This window comes from Triticum urartu, chromosome 5 (genome assembly GCF_003073215.2).
Source record: "Triticum urartu cultivar G1812 chromosome 5, Tu2.1, whole genome shotgun sequence".
NCBI lineage: Eukaryota > Viridiplantae > Streptophyta > Magnoliopsida > Poales > Poaceae > Triticum > Triticum urartu.
Genome location: NC_053026.1, coordinates 395,869,408 through 395,883,161, shown reverse-complemented (window position 1 = coordinate 395,883,161; position 13,754 = coordinate 395,869,408). Strand labels below are relative to the sequence as shown.

The 13,754-nt window shown below is 47.5% G+C and overlaps 1 protein-coding gene across 1 annotated transcript; it reads left to right on the top strand.

The window, feature by feature from the left end:
- Positions 1-454: 454 nt before the first annotated feature.
- On the top strand, positions 455-2,569 carry LOC125509248 (probable xyloglucan endotransglucosylase/hydrolase protein 27). The gene is made up of 4 exons (XM_048674180.1): positions 455-769; positions 962-1,062; positions 1,177-1,385; positions 1,763-2,569. Exons 1-4 carry the CDS (start codon positions 532-534, stop codon positions 2,244-2,246), a joined length of 1,032 nt encoding a protein of 343 aa, XP_048530137.1. The 5' UTR covers positions 455-531; the 3' UTR covers positions 2,247-2,569.
- The last annotated feature ends 11,185 nt before the right edge of the window (positions 2,570-13,754 follow it).

Sequence of the window (13,754 nt, the reverse complement as noted above, 5' to 3'; positions counted from 1 at the left end):
CTATGATGTGAATCAAAGAGCATCTTCTTTCCTATTCCTACTCATACGATTTAAGATACATGTCATCTCATTTCTTATGACTTTTCTATTTTTATGATTTTTCTACCCTATGAACTAAAGGAGGCCTAAAAATATAAACGACTTCCATCGCTCCATCGATCGTCCTCCAAAATGCCGTAGGTAGTACTCATACTACCAGTACGATTTTCATTTCTTTTTATTAATTATAACGAAGAAAGAAGACATGCAATTTTGCAACGTTGGTGTGCGCACAGTAGGGGCCCGCCCTGCCAGGAATCCAAGACACCGGACGCTGGGCCCGAACACGAGGACTAATTCAAATCGCCGAACAATACTGTAGGAGCTCACGGCCCGAGAAAAAGGCGCTCACACAGCAGGAGAGAGAGAGAGAGAGAGAGAGAGAGAGAGACTGGACGGAGCCCATCACAATAAAATCGCACCTATCACGGCCGCGTTGCGCAGAGAGAGGCAGAGCCGAGCTCAGAGCAGAGTGGAGAGCGAGGTGTGGAGATGGCGTCCAGCTCATCGTGTCCTCCTCCGTCGCCGCGGCTCGCCCACCTCCTCCCCGTCCTCGTCGCCGCGGTCGTCCTGCTCGGCCGCGGCGGCGAGGCCAGGCAGCCGGCGCCGCTCCACGGCGTCGTGCGGTCCATGGCCTTTGACGAGGGCTACACCCAGCTCTTCGGCAGTGGCAACCTCGCCCTCCGCCGCGAGGGCAAGCGCGTCCACCTCGCCCTCGACGAGTCCACCGGTGAGTGCTCCCCGGCTTTAGCGGCCGCGTTTATGCGATTTTGATATAATATGCGGGTGCGCATTGCACTTGTTTGTTTCACGAACGGGTCCCTCCTCTTCGGCCTCCTCGGTGGCAGGAGGGCGGTTCTGTGATTTTGCCAACTTCAGGGTGTTGTTCACAAAACTTGTCTTCGTCTTCCTCTTTGTGCAGGCTCCGGGTTCGCCTCCCAGGACCTGTTCCTCCACGGCTTCTTCAGCGCCGCCGTGAAGCTCCCTGCCGACTATGCCGCCGGCGTCGTCGTTGCATTCTACGTACGTTCAGTGTTTCCTCGCTACTCTCCCTGCTGTGCATCTTACCAGCAAATCAGTTCAAGAACATGCTGATCCGAAGCTAAAGAAGATGCTTGTTTGTGTTTTCGCATGCAGCTGTCGAACGCCGACGCGTACGAGAAGACCCACGACGAGCTGGACTTCGAGTTCCTGGGCAACGTGCGCGGGCGCGACTGGCGGGTGCAGACCAACGTGTACGGCAACGGCAGCACCGGCGCCGGCCGGGAGGAGCGCTACGACCTCCCCTTCGACCCCACGGACGACTTCCACCACTACTCCATCCTCTGGACCCAACACCGCATCATGTGAGCCAGCATCCCATTCTTCCCCATCTGCGTTCCACTGTCATTCCTCTGCTTCTCTCATTTCCATCTGTTATGATGATATTCCTGGTGTGGATTTGGAAGTTGGATTCCTGAGCGCTCGTGGGGAGAGCCAGGCACAGACCTTTTTGGCGTTTTTCTTGCTCTGCCCGCTGCTTGTGTCACCACCCTTCTGACCTTGCAAATTTGGGTCATTCCGAGATCTTTGCGCCTGTTTCAATGCGCATTGCCTGGATTCTTTTACCAAAAGAATCGATGACGTTTCTTTCTGCACATAAAGAAATATATAGAACAAAACAATTTATAATTTGTGGTTTCTCTTTTTGTGAACTGCACTGACATTTGTGTGCTGGCTGCAGATTCTACGTGGATGAGACCCCGATCAGGGAGGTGGTGAGGACGGAGGCCATGGGCGCGGCGTTCCCCTCCAAGCCCATGTCCCTCTACGCCACCATCTGGGACGGCTCCGCCTGGGCCACCCTCGGCGGCCGCTACAGGGCCAACTACAAGTACGCGCCGTTCGTCGCCCAGTTCGGCGACCTCGTCCTCGAGGGCTGCCCCGTCAACCCCATCGACCACTCCGCGACGGCAGCGTGCGGCACGCCCTGGTACGAGCCTGTCGCCGCCGCCTTGTCCGCCGAGCAGCGCGCGGCGATGTCGGCTTTCAGACGCGGCCAGATGTCCTACTCCTACTGCCACGACCGCCGCCGGTACCCGGTCGCCCTGTCAGAGTGCGACACCGCCGCACTCCCGCGCTTGTTCGGCCCGGACGGTATGAAGTGCGGCGGCGACCGCCGGCACCGCCGCGGAGGGCGCGGCCACCGCTCCGACGTCGTCATGTGATCCCGCGCGGCCGGCGCGCCAGCCCGTCGCCGCACGGCTCCGGCGTTCCGGCACCGAGGATGACAGGGGATGTACATAGGCGGGCTAGGCGGCGTGCGTGCTTGCCAGGGTGACCGCGCTGTGCCGTGTGCGGTGGAAACCGGTCGGAATTTATTCCCCCATTGTTGTCACGAAGGTTTCGCCCGCGGACTCACGCGCGCATTGTACTCCCGCCCTGCCCCATCCGCCATTCGGGGGCGAGTAGCTAGCTTAGCGTTTATTGTTGTCTCCTTGGACCATCCGCACCTGCCATTGATGATCAATTCAACGACGTTAAAATTCCGGCTTGCTCCTAGTCCCATCACTGTCGCATGCATGTACATGGCCGCTCGTGTTGCAGTAGCAACCTCGTCGTAGGCTCGTAGCCGTAGCTTTCACGGGGGATAAAGACGAGGAGCTCGTGATCTCGCGCCATTTTCATCGGTGGAACGCACTGTTGCGCGCGGCGTAGGAGGTACGATGCCGGGCTCCAGCGCCGGTGGCGGCACATGCATGGCGCGTCCGAAGGGGGAGGCAAGCGTACCGGGTGGGTGGCCGGGTGGGCACGAGCCGCTGGTGCTGTCAGGGATTCCGGGGCAACGTTCACTGGCTAGGAAAGATTCTGGAGCGCTACATGACGCTGTGCGTGCCCCTCGTTCATGTCAGACGCTGTGCCCGTGAGGGAGGGAAAGTTCGGTCGTTCGCGCGCTCGCGGCCGATAGAGGAAACTGGCCGCTGCAGGCGAGGTACACGATTGTGTGGCTCCTGCCTGGACAGAGAGAGCTGCTATGTACACGATCGCACGAACATAATTGGATCGACGGTCGGACCCACTTACCAGTGATTGTTCGTAGAATTTGGGATAAACTTGTGGTGTGTAAGAAGAAACGTGCTGGTGGTTCGGTAATAACAGTAGATAAATTCTGACACCGCTACAAAAACCTGCTGCAGTCACGGGGTCGTCCTGCTAAATGCATCCAAGGTTTGGTATTTCGGGACCCTAATCCTAGAGCGACCAGTTGCGGCAAGCTGTCCCCGTCACCAACCCCCCGTCTCCCAAGTCCAACCATATGGCACCCACATGATCTGATCACCCGAGATAGGCATTGTTGCATTTGCACTAGCAGGAGGCAGAGCAAACTCTGACTCAATTGGCTACTCTATTATTCCGTGGTAGTGTATGAGTAATTATATTGATGATATCGCAGTCACACGGGCAGGTAGTATAGCACGCAATCCAACTGACTGTCTACGACCTGCGCGGGTTTTTATGAAGCAGCGTGATGAAGTGCCGGGTTTATTGCGTCAGGTTTAAATGTCTGGCCAGTTTGATTCCTTGAGATGCAGACCTCACCGCAGTGTTCGCAGTTATGCCGTGGATCAGAACTCCGGGGAAAACGTTGCACAAGTATTCGTCGTAAAATTCTTTGGTAAACGCACTCGTCTAAGGGCATCTCTAACAGTTTGTATGTTTGTCTTGTTGGCAAAATGTTCATGTCATCAATCAACAAGCTATCATACAACTATTCTAATGGGTTATATATAAGCTATCCAATAGATGGTGAGAAAATAAATATGATTACTCTCTATTTCATCTTGGAGCTTGTGCAAAGGTTGTTGATTAATCTACTTTAATACATGCCACATCATCAATATGTTCTAGGTGGCAAATTTATCAACACCTATCTTACAACTGTTGGAGATACCCTAAGAAAAATAAACCCCCCACCCCCCCCCCTGCCGGGAAGGACCTCATTTTAAAAAGAGGTTGATCTAGTCCTCTATATCACTATGCTCACTAGTTTTAGGGGTTGTTTGGTTCCAGAGACTTTTTTGTGTTGGGACTAGAAAAATTCCCCAGCAAACCAAATATGGTGGGACTTTTTTGGGACTTTTTGCTAAAAGTCCTTAGAAGCACCTCCTTGAGAGTCTTTTTTAAAAAGTCCTAGGGAATAGAAAAAGTCCTAAGACTAGAAAACCAAACACCACCTTAAAGAGTCCACATTCAATTGAGGTCTTCAATTAGAATTGGGTCACCCAATTTTGACTGAGTCAACAATTTCTAAAAACTCTCTTGTTATACTATACACCATGTTTCTTAATTTTTAAGGCATCATAATTAGTTGAGGTCTTAAATTTAGAATTGGTCGTTCGATTTTGACCGTGTAAACAATTTCTCAAGGAGTTGTCCTTAATTCATCGTTCTCTAATTTTGAAGCTCTTTCATTCAATTGAGGTATTCAATTTTGGATTTGATTTACGATTTTGATAGAAAAAACAATTTTTCAAATCTATGAGCAACAACCGACCTATAAAAACATATTAACCCTGCGCACCCTCCCACCACACAGGGAAAAGAAGCGCCAGCATATGATACTGCAGCACCAATATAGTACATGCGCCAGCCATGTAGAAATTTCCACCACATAAATATAGGTGTTTTCAAGAGAATTAATTATAATTCTTATCATAGGAGTTACTTTGTATTTTTTTTGGATCTTAGGTCCAAATCAGTGTGCTTGTAATTATTGTGAGCATGAATAAAGTTAGAGTCGTTTCTGAAAAAAAGGTTGGTTAACAGGTAACACAATATCACACCACGAAAGGCCCTGCAAATCACCACATTATAAATAAAAATAAAATACACTCCGTCATCTCCCCCACACGTCAAACTAAATATTCCATCAGTTTCAAAATATATAAGGAGTATTAGTGTTTTGAAAGTCAAATTTCTATAACTTGACCAAGTTGAGAGCAACAAATATCAACATCCATAATACTAGACAAACAAACATGAAAATGAAAATTCATTTCATGATGAATCTAATCATACCGATTAGGTATTTTTCTCTACAAATTTGATGAAACTTAAGATGTTTGATTTTTCAAAAAAAGTAATATACCTCATATTTTGAAATAAAGTAATTGTTTTAAGAAACCCAACAACACAAATGACGCAGCAAAGCGCGCCCAATACTTCTAGTTTATATGAAACCAGATTGAAATTTTTATGAAAATATTAACTCGCGAACGTTTCCCGGGAGGAGGATGGCAAACAAACGTTTTTATGACATTTTTAGATGATAAAAAATGGCAATTTCTGCACATTTTTGCCGCAAAATTTCCTTCTTTCCAGAAACTGCCATATGTCTGAAAATGAATTGCCATGTACCTTTGAAGAAACTGCCAAGAAAAACATTCGCAAATGCCACCCCTCACGGCCAACGTTCGCTGGCTATTGGGGTCCAAATTTTAATAACACGATGGGTCCAAAACACCGAAACCTAGAATCGAACAAACATTGCCCACCCGCGTGTCGTCCCCACGGGCGACCGAGGGCAACTCCTAGCGCGCCGCCGACCCACCTCCCCGCGAGGCGCTGCTGGGCAAAGCTTGACCGACGTAGGTGGCGGCGCGGTCGTGGCTCCTCTCTGCTCTGGACGGGCTGGCGCGGGACGACAACTTGGGCGGGGGCGTTGGGCTGGCGTAGGGCCCTTCGGCGCGGCAACGGGTGTGCTGAACGACGGCGCAGGCGGCTCTCGTCGGTGCAGTGGCAGGCGACTGCTCGTCCAATGCGTGACGGTTGCGGGATCAGGATGCTCGGGGGTGCGTGTGCGGGGCGTTCTGGCAGGCTTTGTCCGGATGTGGCTCTGGTTAGCTTTCACATGACGTGGGTGAAGGAAATATGCCCTAGAGGCAATAATAAAGTTGTTATTTATATTTCCTTATATTATGATAAATGTTTATTATTCATGCTAGAATTGTATTAACCGAAAACTTAGTACATGTGTGAATACATAGACAAGCATAGTGTCCCTAGTATGCCTCTACTTGACTAGCTCGTTAATCAAAGATGGTTAAGTTTCCTAGCCATAGACATGTGTTGTCATTTGATGAACGGGATCACATCATTAGAGAATGATGTGATGGACAAGACCCATCAGTTAGCTTAGCATAATGTTCATTTAGTTTTTCTACTATTGCTTTCTTCATGACTTATACATGTTCCTCAGAGTATGAGATTATGCAACTCCCGAATACCGAAGGAACACCTTGTGTGCTATCAAACGTCACAACGTAACTGGGTGATTATAAAGATGCTCTACAGGTGTCTCTGATGGTTTTTGTTGAGTTGTCATAGTTCAAGATTAAGATTTGTCACTCCGTGTATCGGAGAGGTATCTCTGGGCCCTCTCGGTAATGCACATCACTATGAGCCTTGCAAGCAATGTGTCTAATGAGTTAGCCACGGGATGATGCATTATGAAACGAGTAAAGAGACTTGCCAGTGACGAGATTGAACTAGGTATGATGATACCAACGATCAAATCTCGGGCAAGTAACCTACCGATGACAAAGGAAACAACATATGTTGTTATGCGGTTTGATCGATAAAGATCTTCGTAGAATATGTAGGAACCAATATGAGAATCCAGGTTCCATTATTGGTTATTGACCGGAGATGTGTCTCAGTCATGTCTATATAGTTCTCGAAACCGTAGGGTCCGCACGCTTAACGTTCGATGACGATTTGTATTATGAGTTTTGTGTTTTGATGAACCAAAGTTTGTTCGGAGTCCCGGATGAGATCACCGACATGACGAGGAGTCTTGAAATGGTCGAGACATAAAGATTAATATATTGGAAGGTTATGTTGGGACACCGGAATGGTTTCAGATAGGTTCGGGCATTTTCCGGAGTACCGGAGGGTTACCGGAAACCCCCGGGGGATTAATGGGCCACAATGGGCCTTAGTTGGAGAATAGAGAGGGCCGGCCATAGGTGGCGCCCCCCTTGCCCAGCCCGAATTGGACAAGGGGATGGGGCGGCGCCCCCTCCTTCCTTCTCTTCTCTCCTCTTTCCCTTCTTCTCCTACTTGGACTAGGAAAGGGGGGATCCTACTTGGACTCCTGGACTAGGAGTCCAAGTAGGACTCCCCTCATGGCGCACCCCCTCCTAGGGCCGGCTGAGGGAGTCCTGGATTTGGGGGTCTTTGGACAGCCGGACTATATCCTTTGGCCGGACTGTTGGGCTATGAAGATACAAGATTGAAGACTTCGTCCCGTGTCCGGATGGGAGTCTCCTTGGCATGGAAGGCAAGCTAGGCAATACGGATGTGTAGATCTCCTCCCTTGTAACCGACTCTGTGTAACCCTAGCCCCCTCCGGTGTCTATATAAACCGGAGGGTTTAGTCCGTAGGACAACAGACAATCATACCATAGGCTAGCTTCTAGGGTTTAGCCTCTACGATCTCGTGGTAGATCAACTCTTGTAATACTCATATCATCAAGAACAATCAAGCGGGACGTAGGGTATTACCTCCATCAAGAGGGCCCGAACCTGGGTAAACATCGTGTCCCCTGCCTCCTGTTACCATCCGCCTTAGATGCACAGTTCGGGACCCCCTACCCGAGATCCGCCGGTTTTGACACCGACATAGGTGCTTTCATTGAGAGTTCCACTGTGCCATCACCATAAGGATCAATGGCCCCTTCGATCATCGGTAACGATGCGGTCCAGGGTGAGGTTTTCCTCCCCGGACAGATCTTCGTATTCGGCGGCTTCGCATTGCGTGCCAATTCGCTTGGCCATCTAGAGCAGATCGAGAGCTACGCCCCTAGCCATTAGGTTAGGTTCGGAAACTTAAACTACACCGCCGACATCCACGGAGACTTGATCTTCGACGGATTCAAGCCCATGCCAGGTGCGCCTCACAGTCATGAAGAGCATGACGTAACTCTGCCGTTGGACAGTGTTCGGGAGATCGCATCTACAACTACTCCGGCCTTCAATCCGGAACAAATCACGCCATCCGAGGACGGAGGGATTGACCCCGCCATGGAGGCCGCACTCTCAGCGGCGATGGAGCCGGATACTGACTTCACCCCTTATGAGAGCCGTGTTGCCAAACCACTGGATTCATCTCCGGCCACGGACTCCAAGACGCCTGCATCCGTGCATGTTGAATCCGATTGTGCACCGATCACGGAGTTCACCTCCGCGGATATCTTTCAGCACTGACCTTTCGGCGATGTGCTAAACTCATTAAGGTCTCTCTCCTTGTCAGGAGAACCTCGGCCGAACTATGTACGGCTAGAATGGGATGTCGACGACGAAGAAATTCGCTGCCTACCCAGCACACACTTAGTAGCCACTGTCGATGATTTAACCGACATGCTCGACTTCGACTCCGAAGACATCGACAACATGGACGAAGATGCAGGAGACGAATAGGAACCAGCGCCCACAGGGCGCCGGACAGCCACTTGTAACATCCCAAATTTTCAATTTGAAATGTTATACACTAGATCATCATTGCATATCATATTTACTGCATTTTGGTTGATCCTAGAAATTTTTCGCAACTCAAGGACCCTCAGAGAGAGTTGGGGATTTTGTTATTTTCATATTTGAGTTGTCTCAAATTTTGAAAATAGGATCATTTGATTTTATTTATTTTATCTTCAATAATTTCTATTACAAAAAAATATGATAGAGGGAATAAAATGACTTTCCCAAAATAAAGAAATATTGAGGATTTAATAAAAAATCAAATAATATTTTATTTGGTTTCATTTGCTATTTTATTTGAATTTAGGAAAAATATGCGTTTTTCAAAATTGCATTTAGGCCCCAAATAAATGTTCATCCTGTGCGGCTTGATTTTAGAAGCCGGGGAAAATTTATTTCAGGATTTTTGGAGTCCGTTTAGTATTTCTTTTGTTTGTTTTTCTGCGCGGAGTGTTTAAAAAAAACGCGAACCGACTTCGGGCCGTACCCGAGCGGGACTCCGCCCGGGGGCAGCCTTTAAATAGCGCCGCCCCGAGCCGCCCCAGCCCATCAGCGCCGCCACCAGCCCACCCGTGCCCGAAACCCTAACCCTAGCCGCGCGCCTCCGCCGCCGCCGCCGCCGGACCCGCCGCCCGAGGTCAACCTCGTTTTCGCCGCCCGTTTTTTTAAAAAGCCGCGGTTTATTTTTTCAGATTCGTTTTTTAGAACGGTTTTTTTTTCGGTTTAGTCTATTTAGTGAACGTTCGCTCGGTACGTTCGTTTTAACGAACGTGTTCGTCGTTTAGATTCAGTTAACGAACGTTTGTTCTTAAACTGTTCGTCGTTTTTCTTTTTCTCGGATTAAATCCGCGATTTTCTGATCGCGATTTCTGATCCGATTTTCATTTTAGTATAACTTCTCGCTCGTTTATCGAAATCAGGCGATTCAAGCGCCTGGAGTTTCATCTCGAAATCCTCTTTGTGTTTAACCAACTTAAACAAGTTTTTGTTTCTGTAAAAATTGCCCTAGATCCAGAATAGTAATCGAAGCCATTTTTCTTTTGCCGTTTGTCTTTCGTTGCTTCGTTCGATTTGATTCTTTTTGCCAACCGGAGTTCTTAAGTTGAAATTTCTGGTTAGATCTCTTATTTGATTTTTACCTGTGCATTAGTTGAGTACTTATTGTATGCTTATTTTTTTGTGATAGAGTACCCGGAGTGCGCCGTTTGTTACTTCGAATCACTAGGTTTCCCGGATCATCAGCAAGGCAAGTAACACTTTGATCATACCTTCTACTACCCAGTTTTATTGCATTAGATCAAACCTGAAACATTGCATGATTAGGATCTAATTAAATTGTGGGATGGGAAGTAGTTGAGGTAGTACCTATTACCTGTTTATTATCAAACCTTTGGTAGTTACTTCTACGTTTGCTTACTATTGCTATGTTATGCTAGTAGACGTGGATTGGGTGAGTGATATCCATGACAGATGTGAGATTTCTTTTAAATCAATGGTTTATCTAAGGTGGCAAATTAAATACACATCTGGGTGGATTGAGGTACCTGGGTATTCCAGGATTGCCTGTTTTCTTTTGGACCGCCACCCAGGCTCAAAGGGATCATGAGATTATTCATGCTAGAAACTTCCGTGTGTAGCCACAAGCTATTATGGGCTCTAGCATAGTTGACTAAGTCGTGGGAACTCTTACAGTGGTAGACTAGCAGATGTAGGGGATGTAGGTGGTACGGTCTACCCATCGTAAGGTGCTAGTGCTTCTGAAAGACTATGTCTCAGTCATCCGTTTCTCAAACACCATGTAGTGCGAGAATCCCAACGGAGGAGATCGAGTCTTGTGGGGAAAAGTGCGCAAACCTCTGCAGAGTGTATAATCTAATCATGGTTAGCCGTGTCCCCGGTTATGGACGTTTTGAGTATCTAGTACTTGGATTATCATGTGAATCTCAACATGTTACTATAAAATTAAGTTCGACGGGTTTGTTTAATGATGTTTAATTGGGATTGAGAATGTTGTCGACCATTCTCAATGTTTAACAACCACCAAGATAGTTAAATAAATTTATTCCTTTGCAGTAGGGAAAAATTGGCTTTTTGCAAAACTGTAACCATAGAGCTTTCCATCAGCCAAATATGCATATAGTATAGCCGTTTCATTCCATTACTCTCTATGTGTTACCTTGCCAGCATATTCCATGTGCTGACCCGTTTTCGGGCTGTAATGTTAATGTTGCAGACTTTTCAGACGACGATTAAGGAGTTTTAGGTCGTGGTTCTATACTCAGTGATGCCGTTGGAGTTGATGGACTCACTTATCTTCCAAGCCTTCCGCTGTTATCGTTATTAGATGGCCTTAAGCCATATTTATTGTAATAAGTTCTCTATTGAGACACTCGATGTAATAAGTGTGTGATTGCTACTCTGTTATAAATCCTTCAAGTACTGTGTGGTGTCAGCATTACTGATCCAGGGATGACACCGGAGCACAGAGATTGGACCGTTTGAGGTCTGGTCGCTACAAGATGGTATCAGAGCACACGCTGACTGTAGGACACGACCACTAAGCTAAAGACCTAGATCACTACTCACTCTCTTCTCTGCTGACCTCTCATCTTTTCTACTCTTTAGGATGGCGGATGCAAGGAACAAGTTCACGCAACCGGATGAAGATACACCCTTTGGACGTCACTTGAAGGAAGTCACTAGATATCTGAACATAGGAGTACCAAGCTTCACCGGAACCTACAACGCCACTTCACCTGAAGAAGAGCGCTGGATGATTCAAGTTCAAGTTCCAGGAAGGACATTCATGCCAGTCACTGAGCCCATAGAGTTTTCTTTTGATGCACCAACTTGGAGTCTAGGAAAGAGCATGTCAGCTCACATCTCCATGGGACGCATTGGAGAAGTCTACCGCAATGATCTCAAGGATACTATCTACCAGATTTGTGGGTGCCGAGATGAGCACCGGGAGATGATCAGCACCAGAAAGGATAGATCAATTGCAGCTTTTATCCAGGAGTTAAACCAGCACATTCGACGTCAGGAGAACCAGATGTGCGCCGACATGATAGACCTGAAGAAGGCAAGGACAAGAATCAAGGAACTGGAGGAAGAACTCAAGGCTACACGTGAAGATTATGAAGAAGCAATTGAAGTGTTAGTGGATAAGAATGCCGACCTAACAAAGAAGATCGGGATATTTATGGGAGGCCCTACACCAATAGATGAAGACGAAGAACCCAAGGAGATTCGCCCAGAAGACTACATCATCATCGACAACACCGACTCAGATCCAGATGATAGCGATGATGACTATGTTGATGAAGCCGGAGCAGATATCATGGAGTCTGCAACCGAAGAATATTTCTAGTAGACCACCTCATTAGTAGTAGTAGTCCACCATGTAAATATAGTAGTCCGAGCACTTTTGCGATAGTTAGATCGATTGTATGCCCTTGTTTGATTGAATGAAGTGAATTGTTTGCTTTTGCCTCATGTGCATATGGGTAGTGTTTTCTCTTAGACCCCCTCTATTCTTAAATCTCATCTTTTCTAAACCCTCAGATGCCTCCGAGACGTGACCCCGGATTTACCTTTCCACCGGAGCTCACTCAGTTGATCCAGCAGTAGAACACATTGATGCAGTTACTAGTCCAGAATCAGAATCAGGGGAACAACAACAACAACCCACCACCACCACCACCTGTTGATCACTTAGCCCGTTTTCTTAGGCTGAATCCGCCGGTGTTTTCCAGTAGCACCGAGCCGATAGTAGCAGATGATTAGCTCCGTAAGACAGCTAGAGAGTTGACCACAGCAGGATGCACAAATGCGGAGACGGTGAAGTTTGCCGCACACCAGCTTGAAGGACCCGCAACATCATGGTGGGAGAATTTCACAGCCACTTTCCCTGTCGACACTGTCACATGGGACCAGTTTCAGCAGGCTTTTCGAACTGCCCATGTTTCAGCAGGAGCTATGGCCTTGAAGAAGCGAGAGTTTCGCAACTTGCGCCAAGGAGGACGGACAGTTAGCCAGTATGTGGAGGACTTTAGTAAATTAGCACGTTATGCCCCAGATGACATTGCTACAGATGCAGCTAAGCAAGAGAAGTTTCTGGAAGGACTGAATGACGAGCTGAGCATGCAGTTGATGGTAGCAACCTTCAACAACTACCAGGAGTTGGTAGATCATGCTCTTATGATTGAAGGGAAGCAACAGCAAATTGAAAATCGCAGGAGGAAGTATGCACAAGGAAGGTACAATTCAGGAGCTCAGCAAAAGCCACGATTTACCCCTAGACCGGGAGGACATTTTCAGCATACCCATGGAGGAGGTAGCTCGCACAATCATAATGGCCCCAGGAATGGTAATGGTAATGGAGGAAGCAACGGCCAGAACCGTACCAACCCATCAACCCCAGCCAAGAAAGACCTGAGACAAGTCACTTGCTTTAAGTGCCAGAAGACCGGACATTATGCCAATGAATGTCCTGAATCACAAAATGGAAATAGCAATGGAAGCTCTGGGAAGAAGCCGAACGCTTTCAACAGGGGACAGGTGAACCACGTTAGTGTGGAGGAGGTTGAAGAACAGCCGGATGCAGTAATCGGTAAGTTTTTGGTTAAGTCATTTACTGCACTCGTTCTTTTCGATACTGGTGCATCGCATTCATACATATCAAGGGGATTTGTGGATAAGTATAAACTGTCAACCCAAGCCCTTAGGTCACCCATGTTAGTAACCTCGCTTGGAGCAGAATATATGGCTAGTCTATGGTGTGGTCGGTTACCATTAAGGATTGGTAACTATGTTTTTCTCTCAGACCTAATAGTATTGGAATCCCAAGGATTGGATGTGATATTAGGCATGGATTGGTTATCAAAGTATGAAGGGAATATTGAATGTGCTAGTAAGTCAATTTTGGTTACCACCCCAGAAGGGAGAAGGATCAAGTATGTATCCCGACATGTGCCAAAGAGGACTCAAGTAAATTGCTTAACAGGAGTTGTGCAGGAGGAAGTACCAGTAGTAAAGGATTTCCCCGAAGTATTTCCAGAAGAGTTACCAGGCATGCCACCGGATAGAGATATTGAGTTTTTGATTGAACTATTGCCAGGCACATGGCCAATATCAAAGAGACCATATAGGATTCCTGCAAAGGATTTGGTGGAAATTAAGAAGCAAATTAAGGAGTT